The 25871-nt window shown below is 35.1% G+C and overlaps 1 protein-coding gene and 1 long non-coding RNA gene across 5 annotated transcripts; both read left to right on the plus strand.

Annotated features, from left to right (window-relative positions):
* Positions 1 to 377: 377 nt before the first annotated feature.
* LOC133871886 (uncharacterized) lies at positions 378 to 5488 on the plus strand. Its single transcript, XR_009900897.1, has 2 exons — positions 378 to 517; positions 5321 to 5488. It is a non-coding gene; the product is annotated as an uncharacterized LOC133871886 (long non-coding RNA).
* An 11182-nt stretch (positions 5489 to 16670) lies between these two features.
* On the plus strand, positions 16671 to 24148 carry LOC133871127 (inositol-pentakisphosphate 2-kinase-like). 4 transcript variants are annotated; one of them, XR_009900826.1, is made up of 10 exons: positions 16671 to 17015; positions 17116 to 17270; positions 17373 to 17576; positions 18040 to 18187; positions 18682 to 18722; positions 18869 to 18979; positions 19230 to 19829; positions 20164 to 20366; positions 22481 to 22687; positions 23699 to 24148. XR_009900826.1 is itself a non-coding variant. In XM_062308502.1 (8 exons), exons 2-8 carry the CDS (start codon positions 17163 to 17165, stop codon positions 20326 to 20328), a joined length of 1377 nt encoding a protein of 458 aa, XP_062164486.1. In that variant the 5' UTR covers positions 16671 to 17015; positions 17143 to 17162; the 3' UTR covers positions 20329 to 20554. The 4 variants fall into 4 exon arrangements, 1 of the variants encoding a protein (XP_062164486.1); XR_009900827.1 differs by having other exon boundaries at positions 17143 to 17270; positions 22539 to 22687; XR_009900825.1 differs by having other exon boundaries at positions 16672 to 17015; positions 17143 to 17270.
* The last annotated feature ends 1723 nt before the right edge of the window (positions 24149 to 25871 follow it).

Raw genomic sequence — 25871 nt, forward strand, 5'->3', positions numbered from 1 at the left:
TTGAACGAAAATTAGTATTAATAATTTGTGGGCCCATTTTATTACTACTTAACAGCCCAGGCCATATCTGCATCAGCCCGTCAACCCAGCTCAGCCCGTGAACCTAGCCCAAGTGATTCAAGTAAAGCACCTCATCACACGTGGCTTCTTCTTTCTTCCCTTTGTTGATATTTTTTTTCAAGCTTGCTGCCCAAGTTGTCTCCCAACCGTTGGATCAAGCTTGTTGCCCACGTCTAATGACTCATTCTCTCACGCCCACTTGTTTCAACTTCAGCCCTTGGTTGCAAAACACTTGGGTATGATCCAATCCATTGAATTTACTATAAAAGGAGAGCAAACTTCCCCCTTTCATGCATCATTCTTCACTTTCTCTCTCGTTTGCTCTATGCTTGTCCTCTTTTCTCTTCTGGTTTCGGTGACATCAAGGAGAACAGAAGCTCTCCTCTTCTTTCTTCTCTTCTGTTTAATCTCTCTTTGGTGGGTGAATGCATAATCAAGGATGAATCCTCTCTTTTGGGTAAGTTTTCTCAAGCTCTCTCTCTCTTGTCTCTATCGTGGGTGTTGGGTAACAGAAAAGGGAAAAAGAAAGAACAAGTAAGGAGGTTCTAGGATATGTAGGTGTGTGTGTGTCCAGTGGGTTAAAAAGAAAAGAAGAAAAGAAGACCCAAAAGAAAAGTAGAAGAAACGGTAGGTGCCTCTCCCTCAATCTTCTCGTGTGTGCGTATTGTACAAAAGAAAGAACAAAAAGTTAAGAAAGAAAAGCAAAGAAGAGGGTCTTGGTCAACTAAGGGAAAAAGGAAGCAATAAATAAAAGCAAAGAAAAGAAAGACAAGAAAATGACCCACTTTTTCTCTCTCTCGTAAGTTATTTTTTTTTACTCACTTTGCAAGAACAAGTTCTTCTCTCAACATTCAATAGATAAGGAAAAAGAAAAAAAAGAAAAGAAAGAAAGATATTTACTATCTAATAAAGCTTTGTTTTAAAGCTTGTGGTTTTATGGGTTTTAATAAATACTAATATTTTAAGTTGTGTTTTAAAACAAGTTTTTTTTTTTAAGTAGCACAAAAGATTTATAATACATGCCGTTATAATGCTTGAGTAAAAAGTCACTATTTTATTAAAGCGCTATTACGTCATCTTAATATTTTAAAGTATTTTAGGCATTATTGATACTACTATTTTTTTTAACTAAAATTGGTTTAGAAAATGGAGTGTTGGACTAATGATTAGGTGATTCAAGGGAGTTACTATTTTTGGGGGAGAATTTTATGTGGTTTAGGCCAAATGAATTCTTATTGAAATTCCTAAAATGTTGATGATTTAGTCTATTAAGAAGTAATGTTGATAGGTAGTATAATTTGGAGATCTATGGTTGCATGTTATAGGATGCCTTAGTTTAAGTTTTAGACTTCAAATATCAGAATATTTATCTAAACTTCTTCTTGCAATTTATTTAGGTAGAAGGTATCTAAAATACTGCTCAGAAAATCCAAGTAAGGGAACACTACTTAAAAACCCCAGCGAAATTTTAATAAAACTTTTCAAAAGAAAAAATCGAGGATTTTTCCTAAAACTCCTTCATTTCTCTATATTGATTGTCACTTTAAATTCTGTCACGATATTACTCTTATTATCAAATGTGATTGGGAAATCATGTGATTATATGATTATAGCTTTCAAAGTATGAATTGTGAATTAAGATAATGAAACTATGGTTCTCAAAATGTATATGTGCTATATGTTGATTTCATGAGATTCTGTATAGTTGTATTTGTGCATCATATCGTATATGTTGCATGTGCTCCATGTGAGCGGATAATGATGATATTATCGTAATTATATGTGCATATATTCCACAAAGTTTTACCCCACGGTTGCATCGTGTTTTGATCCGGATCCATTTGGGTAGCGTGGCAACCACATCAAAAGTGTGGGCTATCGGTCGGGAGGGCTTCACCTAGGGAAGTTTCTAATCCGTCGGCTCTTCTCTGTGACGACAGGATGAGCGATTAGGTCCTTCGGGATTGGTCCTTTTGGACGTGCCAAACGTAACGTGCGCCGCATGTCACGCCCCCGTTTTGATAAAAATAAGGGAAACGCGAACTAAAAGATAAATAAATAAGTAAATAAAGACGGAGAGTTTCAAGACACGAGTAGTATTAATATTTATACTAACTATGATAGCAGTATCAAAATTTTACACTGGGGTTCAAGGTTATTTACAACTCAAAAGTGAAGTGGTAAAGCAAAAGCTAGCAATCAACATTGCTAGAAAACCACCACATAAGTTAAAAGACTGAAATGAGTACAGTTTCCATCACAAAATATAACTGTACTATCATGATCTATCAGCTTTACAGTCTTTGTCCACGAAGGAGACCCCAGGTACCAAAACTGCTACTATTTACAAGAATCTACATTTTCTTTTAATCCACTGTACAGTAAGTCCAAGTTGCCCACGGATGGGGCCAAATCTGTGGGTCACTGACTACCAGGAGTCCTACAGGCACTCCTCCCCTCATGACTATGATATACACCTTCATCTGAAAATGGTTATGAGGGAAAGGGGTGAGTTCGACAACTCAGTAAGGAAATATCAACACCAAGAAAATAAAACATGTTATAAAATCATTAATTATGCATAATGACAAAAATACCAAAATGAGCAATTAAGATAGAATTTATAAATATAATTAACAGAACTTAAAAATAGATGAACAAGAAACATGAATAATGGCATGAATAAGCAAATCAATTCTTTTTATTTTCTCTTTTATCCTTTAACTGTGGTTTAACCCTTTATAAACTCTAAACCGCTGTTACCCGTGAGCGGAGCACGTTGGCTTTTGTCACACAGACCTATGGACTCAGCCTGTCGTCACAGGGGAGAGTCGTTCCGAGTTGGGGATCTTCCCTAGGTGAAGGCCAACCTCGGCTGGTAGCACACATCAACACATGGTATGCTTGCCATGCTACCCTATGGGTACCAATCCTAGCTGTAATAGTGCCTCAGGGTTAAACAGTTACTGCACATGAACGTTTTCTGTAATACTGTAGGCTCTGCTTTATCTGTATACTTTATTTCAAAACTGTAAGAGCCGTTTTCATAACTGTAGTCATGTGCAGAATTTAACTTTAAATCCTCTTTCCTTTCAAATCTGTATTCATAAATAGAGTCATATACTTTGAAATTCTCTGTAATCATATCTTTGAAATGCTCTTTATCATAACTTTGAAATACTCTTATGCATAATCCATATCTTAAAAATGCTCTTAATCATAATTATAAAAATGCATAAAATTGCATGAATAAAAACATATGAGAAATAACAGCTTGACATTTAAAATTTCACATAAATATAATGCTTTATAAAATTTTCCCAACATTTTTCCCAAAAGTTTTAGAATAAAATATTGTTGGGATTTTTCGGTGTTGTATCCCCTTACCTTGATAGCCCTTAACGTCAGAGTTGCTTTTACCTAAATAAAACACAAAGGTAAATTTTATTTAGAGGATATTCTGAAATTTAGATAGCCGTTATAACAGTTAATTATAAACCTTAAAAATCTAAATTAGAGCTAATACTTACACTATCATTTTATTTATACCTTTTCTAAAAATTTATTCTATCTAATTAACAAAAAATAATCCCATAATTAATTCAGAAAAAATACCAAACCTAGAGATAAATTAACTAATAAAACTTAAGTCTCAAAACTCTACAATTTCAACCCCAACTCACGGGTCTACCCAAAAACACAACAAACACAGGGTAAACTAATACTAACCTAAACAACACACCAAGAACCAAAATCTACACGGCATAGAACCACCAAAACCACATGGAATCCAATAACTCAAACCGGTTAACACAACAAACCTCTAAAACAATATTAATTGGAACCTAAAGACTTCAAAGGCAATAACACTGAACCGGCCAAAATGACAATTCAAAACAGGAAACACACGGCCAGATTCTTCACCAAAACTCAGTGGCCGAAAAGCTCAAAGAACCACGAAACAAAACACCCATACAGTTGAAAACTGCACACACAAAATCTGCCAAAATCATCAACATCCCAAATTCACGGCACACACCCCAGCTCAAACCAACCAGAATTTTTTTCTTGAACTAAGAATTTTCCCACAACTCAACTGGTTTACCCCAAGAAATCTGCTCCCAAAATAAAACCAAAATCAACCCAAAAATATAAAAGGACTAGAATTTCACTTACCCATGGAGAAAAATGGGTTTTCTATGGTATGGGTACCGGAAAACATCACCGGAAAAGTTCTCCGGTGACATTGCCGACGCAGGGCAGTGGCCTTCCGGCCCAGCGGCGCCGACCGCCCAGTCCGGTGGCCAACCCACCGACTGGGTCTTGAACCTTCCTCCCCTCTCTCTCTCGGTCAACACCCATTTCTCCCTTATCTCCACTCTCGTCTCCCTCTCTGATTGTGCAAGGAGAAAATGAAGAAGAACAAGTAGAGAAGAAAGAAGAAAAGAGGAAGGAAAAGAAGAAGAAGAAAGGAAAGAAGAAGAGAGAAAAAAATAAAAAAATAAAAAAAAATCAACGTGCTGCAGGGACACGCACGATATTTTGAAAGAAGAGAAAGAAAAAAAATAAATAAATAAAGAATAAAATAAAAGAATAATATACATATGCCAAGATTATTAAAGAACTAAAGAATAAAACGAAATGCACTAGAATTCAAGATAATACCTGTTCTGGTTTTGCTCTGGTTTTTTGCAAACTTTCTCAGTTCAGTGAAGAGGTGATGAAGTAGAAGAAGTAAGAGTCAAGGGTATAGATAATTTAGATAAAGTTGCGTACGTGTCTTAGGAGATAAGGCTTAAACAAAAGCAAAGAACTTGCAGATCCCGGCATTCACGGACAGCCATAATTAAACAGAAAAAAAAAATAAAAAAATCATGCTAAGAAATCTCATGCTAAACAAAAAAAATCTCACACGTCCATCTATACTGTTTTTTTTTTTTTTTTTTTTTTTTTTTTTTTTTTTTTTTTAATAACCTATTATCTCATCTTAAAAAAAAATGTTTTAATTATTATTAGGGTGTTATACCGCACATGGTTAAATTGCGGAGGTGGGCCGGTGGAGGGTAAAACTGACACACTGTATAAATGATTCAAGCACCATGCTGCATTTGATCTATTTTCATGTTATTTAACTGTTTCTTTACCTACTAAATAATTTGAAGTTATTTAGAATTTCTGAAAAAATATCATACTCTTGTTTGTTGTGTTTACCTTACTGAGTTGTCAAACTCACTCATTTTTTTTCCCAATTCTTTTTCAGATGACACAATAAGACGAAGTTATTTCTTGTAAAGGTGTAGACCTCTCTAAGAGAAATTGATCGTTGTGGACCGACCATTGTATAGTGTATATCCCTTTTATGAAGTTTATGGCTTTGTTATTAATTAATTATAGGTTATAATAATAAAATAGGAATTTACAATCTCTATATTGTAAATGTACAAGTTATTAGCACTCAAGTTCGCGTTTCCCCTTATATCCCAAAACGGGGGCGTGATATCTCCAACAAATTACCTGCAGGGTGCCAATGGTCATGCCAGAGAAAAATTCTGCTCCCATCCTCGACCTGAAATCGGATAAAAGTCTTTGCAACCTCCCTTATCTTGAGAAGCTTCTTCCAGCTCTAAGAACAAGATTGTGGAACCAGAACCTGCCAAAGACTTCTACCTCTTAGCCAATTCAAATTAATCCAGGCCACCCACAAAGATCCAGCCTTAGTAAACAAACTCCAAATATGGTTTACCATAGAGGCCAGATTCCAATCAGCAACTCTTTTAAGCCCTAACCCCCCCCTCCTTAGGATAACAAAGATTACCCAAAAAGACTTTAGCCTTTGCCTTAACATCACTACCAGACCAAAGGAACCTATTGACTTTCTGTTCCAAAATCTGTACCACCTTCTTAGGCAAAAAAAAAAGATCCGAGCCCAAAACATTTGCAGACTAACCAAAACATAGGAAAGGGGTTGTAATTTTCCTGCAAAAGACAGCTTCCTTACTAACCAAGAATCGAACAAGGGATTGAGATTGCACCAACAACAGCATAGGAATGGCCAGTATGAGAAAAGGCAAAAGCATTTCAAGAATTCGAGTAACGAAATAGTTAATTAAAAGATGCCAAAAATTTATATTTATGTCGTGCTATTCTTAGATCATTTGCAAAAAAGAGACAATAAAGTTGAATTGTAAATATTGTTTCAAACCAACAACTTTAATACCATGATATTTGACGTCGTTTTCCTCATTCCTATAAACATGTCTCTATGCCCAAGGCGCCTCAAGCATAGATTAAGGTGCAAATTTGAAAATAATGCTATTAACTTTGAAACATGATTCACATATATTTTTTATATATCTAATGTATATCTCTTTTTTAAATTAACTATTTGATTTGTAGGACCCACATGTAAGTCCTACAGATTTTATGATTGATTTCAAAAAAATAAACGTAAATAAAATGTATAAAAAATGTAAAAGGATCATTTTCATTAATTTTTGCATACGCGCCCAATCTTTTACCCACAGCACATTAAATGTCTGCCCCTTACTTTTCCCAAAGCCCTCTCTACTATCTATTTCACATTTAACCATAAATAATATTTATCTTTTTCTCACCAACACTTCTATTCAAGCCCTCTTTACTATCCCTTTCCCTACTTACTTTTCCCAAAACTCATTTTCTCTCTCTCTCTCTCTCTCTCTTCAACTACCGCGTAACACCCTAGTCCCATATTGAGAATAGATGAATAGCTCACATAGAGTGAGTGATTTATAAGAGATAGATGAGTGCTAAATCCCACATTGCCTAGTTACTAGGTGAAACTGGGCTTTATAATAGATTATAGGAAAGCTCCAAATTGACTAGTCCTTTTGGGTGATAGTACAGATGTAGCTAGCGCTTTTCCTTGGGTCGTTACAACAGACATCAACAGTAGCACGGAAAGCCATTCTAGTCAATTTCCCATTCAAAGCAGCAACACTTTACCAACAGCATTCACATAAAAAATTTGGAATTAGTTGTAACGCCCCGCCTTTTACAAAAAGGCGTAAGTGAAAATTTCGATTTTCACGTGACATTACTACAACATCAGAGTTATAAATTGGTAGCGGAATATAATTTATCCAACAGACTTGGATTAAATAACACATCAGAGCTTTTAAATTAAATACCTCTAGACATTCATTAGAAAATACTTAGAACAAATACATGGAAACATGTGTCCATAGTGACACAAGAATATACATGAAAATTATTAGCAATCTTGTCAACATAAAATGCTGTAAACACAGAAGACTACAAACAAAATACGAACTATGTATCTTTAACTTGAAGACCACTCGAGCTCTAATCTTTGTCTATAGACCTGCACCAATGTATATATATATATATATATATATATATATATATATATATATATATATATATATATATATATATATATATATATATATATATATATAGAAATAAAAACACAAAACAACCTAAGTGAGTCCACTGTTTCCCATAATAATATGAATGCTGATTTACTAATAAATGCCACATAATGCAAATATGGTTTTATAGTCACGTATATATGCAATATATAATCCGTGGTAGCTAATCACAGTCATATATTAAATGTATACCTAACCATAAAACAGTAATATGACAGTTTTAAATGCAAGGCTTAATTATCAATTTTATGCACTCCTCTCGTGAAGGAACCAACGGTCCGGATTAGCGTGTCACGGGAGCCAACGGTCCCAATTGGTAATACCATCAACACCCCAGCTGTATTAGCCAACTCTCACATTTATTAGTTTGTTACTGGAATCCAAAGGTCCCAGCAGACTATGAGCCAAAGGTCATAACCCGTTTATTTATTAAGTGTCACGGAAGCCAAAGGTTCCACTGGCAGCCATCACCCCCCCGCTGCATACCAGCTTTGTTATTAACCATTTTAGTTAAAAATAGAAAACATGTAAGATCACATGCGCAAACAAATAAATAAAGCAGTAAACACAATATCATGAAAAAATCCACCAGCTTCGTCCTCAGTAAGTATAGAGATACTTACTGTTCTCTGCTACAAAGAGAGATCCACGGAATAAAGACTGCACAGTTATATACATTTGATAATATATTAGTATAAAATACTAAGAACCTATTTGAACATTTTATCACTTTCGACTTACAAATCACTAATCCCAATTTCTAATGTCGCTTAGATATTATAACGGCATAAAATAGGTTAATTATATTACCACATATTTTATGCGGACATTATTACGGCATTTATTAATTAATATCCACAATATCCTTTTAAGTAAAACGGTATTATAAAAGCTTATCTGTTTTTGTACCAAATCAACATAGTGACTCGATTAATATAATTAATTGGTTTTATATTTTAAGAGTACCCAAGCGGTACAATATAAATAATCCTTATTTTAATCTTATTATAAAATTTGGGTGGAATAACGGCATTAGTGTTACTAATACCTAAAAATACTTTTAGAATTTTTGGCGGCATAACAGCACTTTTGTAAAATATTACTTTTTACTCGGGCATCACAACGGCATGCTTTATTAATTAACTACTCCGCTTCAAATATCCTGTTTTAAAACAAAATAAAACACTTTATAAGACTAGAATACTAATAACTTACAACATAATACAATAGCTTTAAAAGCCATGAAAGAATAAACTAAAACTTACCAAATGTTAAGAAAATGGTGCACCACCGTCCAAGTGACAAAAATAAGTTTCTTTCCTTTATTTATTATTGTTTGCCCTTTCTTTTCTACTCTTATCTTTTCTTTCTTTCTTTTTGCTTGTTGACCGAACAAGAGGCCAAGGGGAACACATATGTAATAAAGAGAAATCAAAATAATAGAAATAGGAAGAACTTACGGAGAGAAAAGTGAGTCCTCTTCTTGTCTTTTTATTTTGTTCTTATCCTCTTTTTTACTCCAAAGACCACACACACAAGGAGAGGAAGAGAATAGCTTACGGTGGAGAGCTGAAAGGCTTAGAGTCCACAGTGAAGGTCGTGTACAGCAGAGAGGAAGAGAGAGGTAAGAACTTGGTTTTGTGTTTTTCTTTTCTTTTGACTGAAACAGAGAGAGGGAGAATTGAGAGTTTTTGTTCCTGTTCTGGTTCAAGCACTGACCGAAAGAGAGGAGGACAGCTGCTGTTTGGGTACCGACCAAGAGTGAGGGAAGAAGAAGGCCTAGAGCTCTTGCTCTTCCTGCTGCTGTAAAACCAGAAAAACACAGAGAAAGGAGGAGAAGTTGCAGAAAATGGAGAAAGAATGAAGAAGGAGATGTGCGAAGAACCAAAGGGGCTGCACCTCTTCTTTTATACAAACCTTGGAAGGTTCAGATCACTTTAAGCCATCCTTGATCAACGGCTGAGGACTTTGCAGGTGTGCGTTGAGTTCAGAATATCTCTCAAGAAGAATAAGAATCAGAGAAGGGGAGCTGCATCTTTCTTGGACGGTTGGATACATTTGGGATTGAGTAATCAATGGCTGGGGAAGATGGCAGGTGGTCGACGAGTGTCAAGGCCAGCTATGAAGCAATCATTACAAACTTAATATCTACTATCTCTAACCAACTACTTAGTTCATTTCTAACAAAAATGCAAATTGACTTATCATCAAGACTTGCTTAAGGACTAAGGTTGGGATTCAACGGTGCTGGGGTGAAATATTGATGGGCTGAGTAACGTGTAGGCTGTCATGTGGACTGGGTTGTGAACGTGTGGGCTGAGCCTCGCATGGGTTGGGCTGGGTTTTTTAAAAGATAGAAATGGGCCCACAAATGATATAAATGAATTTTCGTCCTATTCAGAAGTGTAATTTTTCGCGGATGTTTTCGGGTATTAAACGGAGTCCAAAAATTATGAAATTCGGAGGGTAGCTAGAGGATTACAAGAAGAGCGTTCTGGTTTTTGAATCGACCAAAACGGAGTTCGTTTGACCCTATTTTCATCGTTCCAAAGTTTAAAGTTCGTTTGAACTTTTATTAAACTAAAATTATAAACGCTTCTTCAAAAATGAATATTTATTTTCATAAATATTCATATTTATTCTTTTGCCTTACTATTAGGTCTTAAATCATATTTTAAGATATTAAAATCAATATCTTAAAATATGGGGTATTACATTAGTGCTTTAGTTATCACAACCCGGATGACAAATCTTCAAAGCTGCAGAAATACAAATTGAATGTTGTTCAGCAGCCAAAGGTACAAATTTGGAATCTTCAATTAACTCACCAAGGACTCTTGTTAGATGAAGATAATTATGGAGAAACAAAGCAGTTATAGAAGCATCAATAAGATAAGATTGAAACTTTAAGTAAATAAACCGCAACCATTCTTTAAGTAAATAGAAGTTCTTCAAAGCTAGGAATTCTTATGTTTTGATAGAAATTTCATGAAACAAATAAATAAATGCTTATACATCCACCTTAGAAACTAATCCGCAGTAGCACTCCATTCTGAATGTGGAATGAATCATAACAAAAAAAAAAAAAAAAAAAAACTACAACATACCCACAGGATCTGATGAATCGACAATGATAACGTCATACTTCCCTTTGGGTGCATGTCCAAGAAAATCAGCAGTTGTCAAAAATAAAACATATGATTAACCACAGGCACACAACCTTACACCCAGGCCAATTCAACAGAAACCAAAAAAGGGAAAAAAGCAATCACACTATTTTGAACATACCATCACCAATATTAAAGTGAATGCGAGGATCCTCAAAGCCAACAGTTAACTCAGGAAAAAACTTTTTAGAGACCTAAAATAAAAGAAATCAAGCCAATCAATTCATTTAAAAAATAAATAAAAAATCAGCATCACGTAAATACCATCAAACTTGTTTGAGCATTATAGAGGTCTCGTGAACAAAATGCCATCCATGAATCAAAGGTGGATTAAGCTAGGTGAAAATAAGGGCTCCATACGGCCAATAACTCATTTCCACCATAAGGACAAGGCAGAAAAGAAAACTCATTTACCCAGAAAATTTACAACATAAAAACTTGTTCCACAACACCATAATTGGTCATCTTAACAGAAAACACCTAGAAAATTTTACCCATTTTCGAAATCAAACAAAACAACCCATCAATTCTTACTATAATCGGTCAAATAAGAGTACCCATCAAGATTTCAAAATATATACCCATTCAGCTATAACAAAATCAACATACCAAATTAACCAAATCAAAGAGGAACATTAAACCGGTTGCTACCCAAACACAAAGAGGAAGACCCGTTCGGTCAACATACACCAAAAATCACCAAAACACCATAACTCAACTTCAAAGGAAAAGGAAAAGCATATGTTAAAGCTCCAATACTCTCAATAGGCCAACACAGAAAATCAAAGGAGAGATCTAAACAAATCCAATACAAGGGAAAGAGAAATCTCACAAATCCAAGCAAGGCGGAACCCACTGCCCTAGCTGCTGCCTCCACGCCACGACGGTGACCCAGCCATCACATCTCGAAAAATCGCACCACCCACGGCCAAAAACCCACCTACCACACACGTGTTCTCTCTATTTCTCTATCTCTCTCTAAGCTCATCAAGTATGTGTGTGAAGAAGAAAGGAGAAGGGAGAAATAGAGAGGAGGTCATGCGAGAGAATCAGAGAGAAGAGAGGAAGAAAGAAAATGAAAAGAGAGAAAAGGGAAGGAGGAGTCGGCTGGGGCATGTGAAGCCGAGAGAAAGAAAGGGGAAGAAGAAAAGAAAAGTGCGAAACTTTTTGAAAAACAACAATGGGCGTGCGCGGGGGACATGAAAAATTTCGTCTCCAGTGCGCCCCTTCCAAAACGAAGTCGTTTTGGGAGAAAAAAAGGACTCCAATTAGAGTCGTTTTTGCCCAAAAAAAGCTCCAATTGAATATTAAAAAATAATAATAATAATAATAATAATAATAACAACAACAACAACAACAACAACAATAACTATATTTTTTTGCTATATGACAAAAATTTTGTTAATAATTTTTTTTAAAAAAAAATTACAAAAAGTGTGATTTTCTAAAATGATTAAATCTTTTTTTTTTTTATTTAAATGAGTTCAAATTTTATTTCGGAAAAAGATTAAAAAAAAAAAGTAAAATAAAATTGTAATCAATTGAGATATAAAATTTTAAAATATAATACACTTGGATCGATCAGATATTCTATCTATCCTATGATCATGTCACAATCGATTGGACTAGTACTTATTAGGATCAATCGCATGTTAGATCGAACATTCATAATGTAAAGTTTGATTGATCGAACTCTATCACGATCAATCGGACTAATTAATGCACTATGATCGATCGGATGGTATATCGATCATATTATTCTATCATGATCGATCAGACTACTACACTATGATCAATCGGACATTCGATCGAACATTCATTGTGGCAAGTCTGGTCGATTGGACTCTATCATAATTAATTAGACTAATGCAATAGGTTCAATCGGATGTTTGATTGATTGGAGTAATACACTTTGATCGATCAGATATTCTATTGATCCTATGATTCTGTCACGATCGATCGAACTAGTACTTATTAGGATCAATCACACGTTAGATTGAACATTCATTGTGTCAAGTTTGATTGATCGAACTCTATCACAAACGATCGGACTAATTAATGCACTATAATCGAACATGACAAAACCCTTTGATTGTATAACAAATAATCGTTTAAAATTAATAGTTCAACAACCAATTAATTAAGATTTAAAATATTGATCGATCGGAGTAATATACTTGGATCAATCAGATCTTATCTCAATCCTATGATCCTATCATGGTCGATCGGACTAGTACTTACGATTAATCGCACGTTAGATCAAACATTCACTGTGTCAAGTTTGATTGATCGAACTCTATCACGATCGATCAGACTAATTAATGCACTATGATCGATCGATCGAACTAATTAATGCACTATGATCGAACATGACAAAACCCTTTGATTGTATAACAAATAATCGTTTAAAATTAATTGTTCAACAACCAATTAATTAAGATTTAAAACATTGATCGATCAAAGTAATATGCTTGGATCGATCAGATCTTCTATCGATCTTATGATCCTATCATGATCGATCGAACTAGTACTTACGATCCATCAAATGTTAAATCGAACATTCACTGTGTCAAGTTTGATTGATCAAACTCTTTCACGATCGAACTGACTAATTAATGCACTATGATCGAACATGACAAAACCCTTTGATTGTATAACAAATAATCGTTTAAAATTAATTGTTCAACAGCTAATTAAATAAGATTTAAAATATTGATCGATCGGAGTAATATATTGGGATCGATCAGATCTTCTATTGATCCTGTGATCCTATTATGATCGATCGGACTAGTACTTACGATAAATCGCACGTTAGATCGAACATTCATTATGTCAGGTTTGATCGATAGAAATCTATCACGATTGATCAGACTAATGCACTATGATAGATCGGATGGTCTATCGATCATATTATTCTATCATGATCAATTAGACTACTACATTATGATGGATCGGACTTTCGATCAATTATGATAGATTATCCAATTGATCATGATATGTCAATAGGATCAATAGATCATTCGATTAATCATGAAAGATCAATAGGATCGGTAGATCATCCGATCAATCACGGTGGATCATCCGATCGATCATGATAGATCAATAGGATCGATAGATCATCCGATTAATCATGATAGATCAATATGATTGATAGATCGTCCGATCAATCGTGATAGATTAATAGGATCGATAAATCATTCGATCGATCATGATAGATCAATATGATTGATAGATCATCCGATTGATCATGAAAGATCAATAGGATCGATAGATCATCCGATCGATCATGATGAATCTATAGGATCGATAGATCATACTATCGATCTTGATAGATCAATATGATTGATAGATCATCTAATGATCATCCGATCGATCAGTAGGATCGATAGATCATTCGATCGATCATGATAGATTAATAGGATCAATAGATCATCCGATCAATCATGGTAGATCATCTGATCGATCATGATAGATTATCCAATCAATCTTTCTATCATGATCATATTGATAGATCATATAATCAATCATGGTAGATCATCCGATCGATCAGTAGGATCGATAGATCATTCGATCGACCATGATAGATCAATAGGATCGATAGATCATCCGATCGATCATGATAAATTAATAGGATCAATAGATCATCTGATCAATCATGGTAGATCATCTGATCGATCATGCTAGATCATCCAATCAATCTTTCTATCATGAAAGATCAATAGGATCGATAAATCATCCAATCGATCATGATAGATCCATAGGATCGATAGATCATCCGATCGATCATGATAGATCAATAGGATCGATAGATCATCCGATAGATCAATAGGATCGATTGATCCATAGGATCAATAGATTATCCGATCGATCATGATAGATCCATATGATCGATAGATCATCTGCTAATAGTATATTATTAGTGGCCACTTTCAGAGGTGGCCGCTAATGTGATATTATTAGCGGCGAGCTTTTGGTCACCACTAATAGCTTCACACAAAAAGACAATTTTACTTTTATTATTTTTTTTTTTTCAAAAACTATTAGCGGCGACACAAAACGTGGCCACTAGTAGTATCTTTTTAGCGGCCACTTTTGGAGGTGGCCGCTAATAGTATATTATTAGCGGCCACTTTTGGAGGTGGCCGCTAATGAGTTTACACAAAAGCCAATACTACTTTTGTTAATAGTTTTTTTCTTCAATAACTATTAGCGGCGTCACAAAATGTGGCCGCTAATAGTATATTAGTAGCGGCGACTTTGGCTCGCTGCTAATGTATTTATTATTAGCTATGTCGCTGCTAGTATATTCCCACAATAGCCCCCGCATTGTAAAAAATTATCAGTGTCACGCCCCCGTTTTATAAAATAAAGGAGACGCGAACTTGAACCTAAAATTACATTTACATAAAGCACACAGCTTTTAAAAAAAATAGATCTTGATCATCTATATTATTTATATGAACATAAGAGTAGCTCATTACAATGCTATAAATTTCAAAAGGGAAACATACAATACAATACATAGGTTACATCAGTCCCCCAAACAATCTATTTGCTCTTAGCGAGGTCTATGCCATTACCAAAAAGTGACTCTGATTATTGCATCATGAAAAAGGTTGTAGAGGTAAGGGGTGAGTTTGACAACTCAGTAAGTAACACAACAAAACACATGGGAGTATAAAAATCACAATTTGGTATTTTAGAATTCTCAAAGTCCACACATAAAAATATTAGCCTTAATAAGAAATGTGCTTTTGAAATCATCATTAATAATGTGTAAGTTTTGTCTACCACTGGCCCACTTCCGCATTTTTACCATGAGCAGTGCACGTTGGGCTCGTCCATGGGATCGATCCCGAAGGACCCATAGGCTCATCCTGTTGTCACAGGAGAGAGCTGCCGGGTTAGGAAGCTCCCTAGGTGAGGAACCCCCCGGCCGATAGCCCCACACTTTTGGTGTGGTTGCCCCGCTACCCATCATCAGCAGCATAAGATCCGGATCACAGCATTATGATACCGTGGGACAAAACTTTGTGTGATGAACATAAAACATACGTTCAGCATAGTTTCATCATCTTGCTCATATAGTGCACATATAATATATATACATTGAAAATCATAATCTCATCATCATCTTCATTTATATAGTGCACATGTAACACATACTTATCAGCTTCATTCATCTATGTGATTCATAGGCAACATATTCATATACTCATCAACTTTATTCATCAGCTTTATTCATCTATGTGATTCACAGGTAATATATTCATTATTTCATACTTCAGATAATATAACAAATAATATTTAAGTGAATGAGTTTTTTAAAATTCCCGACGTTTTTATTTTGAAAAGGTTTTATTTAAAATTTCGCCGGGGTTTAAAATTGTGCTCCCTTACCTAGACTAGCCATTAGTATCAAGGTCGAGCTTTCACCTAAATAAATTGAAAGAAGAAGCTTAGAAGAATAAATGAAAAAGTACACAAATTTTCATTGAACTACCATGCAATTGGCAATGTACTCCAAACTATCAAAAAAATTTCAATGTACCCCTTTTATGCTACAAAAAGACAAAAATTTTCATAAAAAAAGAAAAAAAAAAAAGAAAAGAAAAAAGAAAAAAGAAAAAGGCAAACCCACTGGGTCTTGTGTGAAGACCCACAGGTTTTTATTTTTTATTTTAAAATAATTTTTTTTGAATTTTTTTATTAAGAATATATATATATTTTAAAACAAATGGGGTACATTGTAAATTTTTGATAGTTTAAAAATAAGATTACTTTAATTGATAATTTGGGAGCATATTGAAAATGTCCGTGTACTTTTCTCTAGTCCATCACACTTTTCAAGGTTACAATCAGCAAATTGCGTCTTGGGTATATGCTTGAAACAAAATAAAGTCCAAAAGATAATTGGGTTTATTCTGGGCCTCAAACCGAGCATCGCTTTACAAAGTATATAGCGAGTGGGCTCTCATCCTCTCTCTATAATCCTGACGCTACCACAGGGTATCCGCTTGCACCGTTCTCCCGTCTATTGAACTTTTACCCAAAAGACTCTTACGTCCCCAAACGTACAAGCATCGAAGTCTGTTTTCCTTGCTCTTTTCCCACCACGTATATCCCCGCTGAATCACCGGTCCAAAGAAAAGAAAAAGAAACGCTCGCTTTACTCTTTCTCTGAGAGCCTCAGTCCATGCGGAAAGAGATATTCCCTAATTCCCCCACGCACTCTCACTCTCACTCTCGTGGCTGCTTTCTTTCAGTTTCAGAGCATCTCTGTGGCCCCCTACTTGCTGAGCTAGGGTTTTAAAAGACGGCAGACAACTGTTCGATTGCTTCCAACACTACTCAGGTAAATGGAGGGTTTGCATTTTGAGACGGCAAATCAAGCTCGATTAGGTGTTAATTGTCTTTATTTCTCGGTTCTTGATTTTCTGACTAATGCCTTTTAGTTTCTGAAACCGAGTTGAATCTCTCAGGGAGCACAGGAGTCCGTTGGATGGAGATGGAGGCGGTTTTAGAGCATAAGGACGCTGCTGATTGGGTCTACAGAGGCGAAGGAGCTGCTAATCTCGTTCTCGCTTACACCGGATCCTCTCCCTCCTTTGTATGCTCTTTCTTTCTTCCAATTTTTCAATTTCTTTTCCATACTACGAAACATTTTCTATTTATTTGAATAATTTGTGTGTGTGTGTGTGTGTGTGTATAGGTAGGGAAAGTAATGCGGATACAGAAAGCGCTGGGGAACGGGACGGCGCGCGTGAGGAATCCGACGGCATTGAGCACGCACGAACGGGTTCTATGGAGAGACATAGACGATATCGTTTCGTCCCCTAACAAAGAGATTGCTGCCCAACTCTATGTGCAGCGCGTCATGAGCCCGCTCTTGGGTCCCAAACATGTTGATGCTGGGGTAGGCTCTTCAGTCTCTCTCTCGGATTCACTGAAATCCATGTTAAGTTTTTGGGATCATTGCGATTTAACATGATATCGGAGCATAGGTTGGTTCTGAGTTCAAATCCTGACTCTATAATTTAAATATTCATGCAATGTGGTTAAAATTTTGAGTGAACTGGTGATTAGCAACCCAGTAACTGAAACTCACCATTTCTATTATAATATGCTTAATTTGGATAATGATTGAATTATCACTATAGCGAACTTATTAATTTGGTTAACTATCTCTACCTAGAAATTAGCACGTGGTTCAATGTTAGCATTGTCGAAACCCTAATTTTGGTTCCACCAATTTGTTAAATGCGTGGTTTTGCTGGGGGGAAATAGTTTTGGCATTCTGCTTTCGGTCTGATTTCATTTTGGGAATAACGGTGGAGTTGGAAGATCTCTAATCTTGGATTTCAATCGGATGTGGGCAGATGCGTGTCCATGTGTCCAGGGAATTCCTTGAGTCGGTTGAGAAGAATGTTATTTGTCAGCGTCCTGCTTGGCGAGTTGATGCTGCGAACGTTGATATGCAGTGTCATTCCACGCTTCTCATAACTGATCATGCGCTCTTTCCTCATGGTAATGATTTGTATTTCTTATGAAGCGTTTGAATGGTTATTCTACTGTTGATTTCAATTTCTCTATCTCACACTTAAACATTTACCAGCTTTTTGTTTTTGAATCGTTGTTTTAGTTGCTTTTACTTAAAGTTTCCCAATCCTGATTTATTTTCAATTATATGTAATATGATAAAAGATACGCACCCCCCATTAGGTTAATGAGTGGCAGGTATTTGTGTGTTGCAAAGGACAACTGTGGAAGAAGGGATGGATATTCTCTGGAAAAACTGTACAGCTGTGCACGTGAAAATTATTACCATTCACACTTATATTACTTATCAAAAGAAAATTGATATTGAACCTTGCAAGATAGAAACTTGCCGTAAATTATGAACAGTTGGTTTGATCTTCAAATCAAGCATGTAAATCTCCTTGATGATCTGCGATGTGGATGTGTTTTAATATAATATTAAAGAAAAAGATGGTAGTTAATTCTGCGATTTACAATGTCAGGTGGTCTCAAAGGTGAACCCTGCATATCTGTTGAGATAAAGGTGCCGCTCCCTTACTATGTCCTTTGTTCTATTTCCTATCTCTGTGGTTTAGTTATTTATTTATGTCTTTGAGTGATACTTCCAAATTAAATTCTAAGTAGCTTTGTTGAAATTTTTGGTTAACCTTCCATTTTCCCAAAAAGTAGCCAAAATGTGGATTTATTCCGTTTTCAAGATTCATATCTGAAGGAAATGCCATTAAACGGAGCATAACTAGATTCAGAATGCACCAAGCCCTGAAGTTGCATCAAGGAGAGGTACTTTCTTTCTCTTAACTTTTTCTCCTCTCTTCATAATGTTGCTCTTCAGGCCAAGGTAGTTTGTAAGAATTTTCTCAGTACATCTGTGTTCATGTTTGATTTGATCCAATGGATTAGATGCCACTTTACATGGGAATACTGTCTGGTCGAACTCTGTGAGTTTTGTGCACCATTCTTTTCTTGTAAGTCGTCCTGTAAATTTTTGACGTTTGTTTCTGACTTTGACTCATTCCAATCTGTGTTACAGATATCAAAATTGAGTAAATACAACCCCCTCGATCTGTTCTCCAAGTCCAAGGACAGAATACACAAAGCTATCAATGATCTCTTTACCACCCCTCAGAATAATTTCCGGGTATTCTTGAATGGTTCACTCATATTTGGGGGTTTGGGTTGTGCTGCGGACAGCACTAATTTTGTGATTAGTGAAGCATTTGAAGATGCACTCAAGCCTGTTATTAGGGCAGATAATGGCATGCGCACAAGGAATTTCCTACAGCTTGTTTCGGAGACAGTTTATAAGTCTAGAGTACTGGATCGGCTTCTTGATGTCCAAAAACTTGATAGTTTTGACATAGAAGGAGCAGTTCATGCATATTATGACATTATTTCCAAGTCTTGTCCAGTATGTAGAGAACTGGGTGGAGACGAAGTGTCGCACATATATACCTCTTTGCATTCCATTTCTTTGGATGAAAGCCTGAAGATTGTGAAGGACTTTCTGATAGCTGCAACTGCAAAGGACTGTAGTCTGATGATTAGTTTTAGACCAAGGGAAGATGAGGGTTCGGGATCTCCATATAATAAAGTATACCTAGAGTCAACCGACCAAAATTTTGAATACAAGGTACTGTTAACATCTTTCATCTGAATTTTAGTATGCATGATTAATATTAATTCACTGCATATGGGGATTTGGTATATACCGAAAGTAGTATGCCTTATTATCACGACATTTTGAAAGCACTTATTTATTTTCCCATGAAAAGAGGAATCGCTTAGAAAATTGGCAATAATGTGAAAAGTTTGGAATGGCATCATTTCTTAAAAATCATAAAGAAAGTTAATTTGTTGCTAGTTTATTCAATGAGTACATTTTCAAGCTGAAAGCTGAATATTTCTGTACTGCAAGATATCATTTCTTATGACATTGGTATCTTACTTGAGTTGCAATTTCTTAGGCATCCTTCGTTGACCTGGATTTGAAACCTTTGAAGAAGATGGAAAAATATTATGAGTTAGACAAGGAGATAGTGAATTGCTACACTCAGATGCCGGAAACAGACCAAGAAGCAGATGAAGCCACAAGCATCGTGGCTTATACTACTAACAAAGATTCAATATAATGCCATGGATGATTATTCTCTTTTTGAAAATTGTATTGGTAAGTGCAAGTACTATGATAATGAATTCTTTTGTAGAACTGTTCTAATGTTTGTATGGGTGCAAGTGAGAACTACTCGTCTTTTTGCTAAGGTTTAATCCTGTTGTTGAGGCAATTACATTTGCCTTAATAAAATATTTTATGTTTGTATTGTTTTCTTGGTAATTTAAGCTAATTACCAGTGGCAATTTCTGTCCTTTCTCTTCCCCCTTCCCTTTTGCATCCTGGGCTTTGGTGCAGGAATGAGTTTATTTGGTTAAGAATGTGAATCCCCTTTCTCCAATTTTATTTATTTATTTATGACGTATTGCCAATTGGATTAGGATTTCACTGGATGCATCAGCAGTCCCTACTCTAGATTTGAGACTCATAGATGGAGTTGCTATCTTGACTGTGTTATTCCTACCAAAATAGACTAGAGGTTCTTTTTTTTTTTTTTTATAAGTAAATAAAGTTTTATTGAAAGACTAGAGGTTCTTTGTCATTTGTAAAGAAATGCTTTACCTGTATAATTTCTGATATACTCGTTTACATTAGTTTTGTATGCCAATGAGCTTTAGCTCAAATGGTACTTCCTCCCTTTGTAGCAAGGTGGAGGGTGAGGTTGGGGGTTCAAATCCCATTGTGTGTGTAACTTATCAATAAAAAAAAAAAACAGTTTTGTATAGCCATTAAAGGAGCTTATCATACCAATTAAGTAGAACCATGCCCTACAATCAAAGGCATTGAGTTCTGCAGTTCATGTATGCTGTGGATCTGTGAGCAAAGTTTGCCACTGATTATTAATCAGGAGGCAAATGCAGTCAAAAGATTGATAATGCATATTTCATCTACATGCATGCCTACATTTTGTAATATTTAAATACATGTGCTATATGGTTTAACATGGGGACCTACTCATTGGTCTTTTAAAATTTAGTTCTTGTCATATTTGATGAGAGTTCAATGAGAGAAGAGGAGAAAGTGACAGAGCACTGGTTTTTCTACTTGATGGAGAAAGCGATATATCAACTACTTCAATGCCATTTCATCCATGCCCACATGTCCTATAAATGCATACAGTTGGATTTCAAATTAACCATGGTGTTCTGAAATATAGAAGGATTGACTTACTGATTTAGGTGGACGTCCCTTTTGAAGTGAAATAATTTAACACGAGAACAACTCTGCAAACACCAAAATTGATTTCCTTCTAAATGGAGAGGTTTAAGATGGGTTTGGGGGAGCAACTGCTTATTCGGTATCTTAATATTGATATAAAAGTTCTCAGATCCTAGAACTGCTAGTATTTTTCTAAGCACCACACAGGCTTTCTTGTCTTCTTGGTTTTAATTGAACCTTTTGTGGAAGGTAATCATGGTCTGTGGTCTCATCTGCCATAGCCCATGCAAGGGTAATATATTTGGAAATCTATCCCCTTGGTATAAGTGCTCAACCTCTTTTTTCAGCCTAGTTTCGGCACTGAATGTTCCTGAGATGGCATACATGCAAGTTCTATTGGATCTTTTGGCCACTTATGGTGGCAGCGTAGCGGCAGGTTGCCGTAATTGTTGAAGGCTGATGCTTTAGGTTATAAGTTTTAGATGCCCTTGAGTTTGAAGTATTTTGATGCAACTATGCAAGTGTATGGTGGAACTCTGCTGATATTTGTGATTTTTGATATCTATCAAATGATCTCATTACATTTGTTTATATTAAGGCTACTTCTTTGATTTCTGTGGAAGATCTCTACTCTAATAATAGTACGTGTTGAGCATGTAACAGTTTGTTTAGTCACTTGTCTCAAATTTGTTAAAGTTGGTTCAATTTTAGAAGGTTCTTGCGACTGTATATTGTTTCTTTTTTTTTTTTTTTCAAAAAAAAAAAAAAAAATCTTTTGAATGTAATCTCACTTGCCCATAAGAATGTAATCTCGCTTGAGCTTACTAATAATTTTATAGGCATGATGAGGTATTGTTTCTTAAAGGAACTAAGCTTTAAGGATTTTCAATGTTTATAAACAGTTCAGCTTGAGTTAAATAATGGGAGCGGCAAGACCAAGAGAATATCCTAGGTCTCGTATGATTTTTAAAGCTCGTGTTTCTAACTGCATTTTCAACTGCCCCCTTTCACAGAGGACACATTATACTGAAGAACCAGTTAGCCTGAGAGTAGAGCCTTTTCTCATGACAGGAGCTGCAGTCAATATGGAAGACTCTGTACGCTGTGGTCGAGCATTATGGTATTTTAATCAGTTTTAGAGGAATGATTGTGCGATCCAATTTGTTGCCTGCACGTGGCTGATCCATGTTCTCAATAACGATTTTCTGAGCTGTGAAAAGGTCTCTCTCTCTCTCTCTCACACACACACACACACACAACAGGATATATTTAAAACCTAGAGTTAATCTCTGAATACGACCAAAAAACGTCTTAAGTAGGTCTTATAAGTGGGCCAGGCTATGACCATTCTGCTGAATTGAGAAACTAAAGGCCATTAAATGCCTTATGCCCCATTGATTGAAACTATGTGTCATTTCAGCATTATTATTATTTTTTGAAACATCCTAGGCTAAAGCAACATAATATTGTCTACATAAGATCATATGTCGTTCGGGAAAGCACCAATTGCTCGTTTGGATAACATATCATGCATGCAGCAACCCTATACATCAACTTTTTGTGTTATTAGTAGATTTCTTTCCTTCAGCATCCCAAAGATAGCCTTTTACATATATTATTTGAATCCATTTTTATCGAGGGGTGTGAAATTAAAACACAAACAGTCTTACCATGTAAAATTGTTAGTGATTTTTATGCTTCTAGTATAGGTTAGTTGGGCTATGGTTGTATATAGTGTTCTAGAATTGAAAGGACTTGTGTATGTGTGTTCACAACTTCATATTTTTTCCCATTAAGTGCACATGGGATGGTGTAGGTGATCCAATCGACACTTCTGACTGGCATTTACTTCCATTCACCAACCAACTTTCTCACACTTAATATTTAACCACACGTATATCCAAGAACACAAGGATATATACCCAGCACTTTCCAGTAACATAAATACGTAATCAAATGAGACTGGGAGAGAACAATTTATATAGCAACTTCTGAATCCATATATATTTTTCTGCCGTCGGTGGTTTCAGTCCTCCTTTTCTTTTAGTCATCCAATTATGTCAAAGGTTCTATCTATCTTTTTCTGCATGTGATGTTCTTTTGGCCTTTGTAATTACTTTCTGACCTCCTTCTTCTGAGGCTTCTATCTTTTCACTGACACTGCCGTACCTTTATCTTCTCTGAGCTCAGAAGTAAGTACTAACCAATCTGACTCTTCTGTGTTTTTGCAGAAAACTGTAGTGTCAGTGGAACTCCTCTGTTCAAAATGTAGGCGGAAGGTGATGAAGTTAATTGCATCAATAGAAGGCATTACTTCCATTGTCCTTGACTCTTCAAAAAGTACGGTGACAGTAATTGGGGAAGCTGATCCTGTGACAATCATCAAGAAGGTCAGAAAATTCAGAAGATCTGCAGTGGTGGTCAGTGTCGGTCCTCCCAAAGAAGAGAAGAAGGATGAGAAGAAGGACCTGTATGGTAAAGTGGATGTGATGTATACCCCAAAGACATGTCAAAGATGTGATGTATGGTATGTGGTTAGTGAAGATTATTACAGTTATTGTTCCATTATGTAACTTAGTAAAGCCCAACGTACGTCCTGTTTTATGTATTTCACCATTTCATACTACAAGATGTATGATAATTTGGCAAGAAATAATGAAAACCATCATCTCTTAGCTGAACTTTATGTTCGTTCCCACTCTTCAAAGCATATAGATTAGGGTTCGTTTAGGTTTGCAATTTTAAAAAGTGCGATTTAAAATAACGATTTTAAAATGTGCAATTTGAAAAAAATGATTTTTAAAAACGCAGTTAAGCGTTTGGCAAAATCGCAGTTTAGACTTTAAAATCGTAAATTTACTTTTAAAATTTTGCGTTTTCAAAAAAGCACCATCTTATCTGTGATTTGAAAAAGTAGATTTTCTGCGTTTTTAAATCGCAATTTTTAAAAACGTAGTTTTTAAACGATTTATGTTCTGCGATTTTGTTTAAAATCGTACTTATTGTCTACGAACTCGCAATCTTAAACGCACCCTAAGCAGAAATAGTAATGTCATTTAAGAATTTCACAATTTACTTTTAAAAGAATTATATCATGATATATTTCCTAAGATTTTTATATGAAACGACTGAGTTTTCATCTTTTTTGCCAACATGGTTAGTGGAAGGTCATTTCACTGTAAGGCGTCTGTGCTAATGTTAAGTTTCACCCTGTCTAGAAGCTGTTAGTTCTATACAATGTTGTGAGTAGGCGGCATGTATTGATCACCCTGCTGCATTCTTATCCTTTTTCCTTTATCCACATCTTTGCCTCCATGTATTGAAAAAGTCTTCCCTCCACCTTCTTTATTCCATAAGTTTGCTTTTTCTTTTGGTTTCTTTAAAATGTAGACAAAAAAAAAAAAAAAAAAAAAAAAGAAGAAGAAGAAGAAGAAGATATTGTATCGCTAATGCCACTTTTTACAAGGCACATTGCAACAGAAAAATCATCGCTAATGCCACGCTTTACAAGGCACGTTGCAACAGAAAAATTAAAAATATTTGAAAAATAAGAAGGGGATCATTGATGAGGTGCCATGACTTTTAGTGTCATAGACTTAATGGCCCCTCAAAGGGGTTGTTTGTCAAGGAACAATACATTACAGTACTGTTTATGTATTTTTATTTTTATTTTTTATTTTTTTATATTTTTCACTACTAATCAACATCAAAACATTCCCACTTTTTTTACTTTTTTATATCACATCAATAATTTTTTATTACTATTCAAATAAAAAAAATTCACTACAATACAAAACTTTTTCACTTTTTTATACAAATTCTTTTTATTTTATATCACATCATCACTTTTTACTAATTTCAAAAACTAACAACCTACTACTCTGTTCTGTTCTGTAATGTCACTTGCCAAACAAGTCCAAAGATACAGTGCAAACAAATGTAAAAAGAAAAAAAATCATGGCCACAAATTAATTTATGATGGAAACTAAAGGGGAATGTGTTATCAAACCATTTGCAGTGTTGTATGGGCATTGAAGAATAACAACGTTTGCCCTCTAATGATTTTTTTTTATTTTTTTTTTATTTTTTTTTTATTTTTATTTTTTTATTTTTTTTAACCTTAAGAGGTTTTCTAGTTAAAATTATGGAAAAAGTACACATTTTCCAACCTATCACCCAATTTGAATATCCTCTCAAATTATTAAAAATTTGCAATGTACTTCCAAATGACAAAAATATATTTCATCTAAAAAAATTAGATTTAGAATATTTTTTCGGTTTTTCCTTTCTTTTTTTTCCCAAATTTATAGGAGTATTTTGGGCTTATTGAAACAAATTTAGATTCTTTTTTTTTTGGTTATTTTTTTGGGCAAATGAGTATATTATAAATTTTTAATAATTTAG

The sequence above is a fragment of the Alnus glutinosa genome, chromosome 6, assembly GCF_958979055.1.
Source record: "Alnus glutinosa chromosome 6, dhAlnGlut1.1, whole genome shotgun sequence".
In the NCBI taxonomy this organism is placed as follows: domain Eukaryota; kingdom Viridiplantae; phylum Streptophyta; class Magnoliopsida; order Fagales; family Betulaceae; genus Alnus; species Alnus glutinosa.

What these genes read in the sequence shown, in the direction of transcription:
- LOC133871127 (XM_062308502.1), top strand. Translation starts at nt 17,163, where the DNA reads ATGGAGATGGAGGCGGTTTTAGAGCATAAGGACGCTGCTGATTGGGTC. An exon ending in TGAAGTTGCATCAAGGAGAG is followed by an intron (nt 18,980 to 19,229) that starts GTACTTTCTTTC and finishes TCTGTGTTACAG; the next exon opens with ATATCAAAATTGAGTAAATA. An exon ending in ACCAAAATTTTGAATACAAG is followed by an intron (nt 19,830 to 20,163) that starts GTACTGTTAACA and finishes GCAATTTCTTAG; the next exon opens with GCATCCTTCGTTGACCTGGA.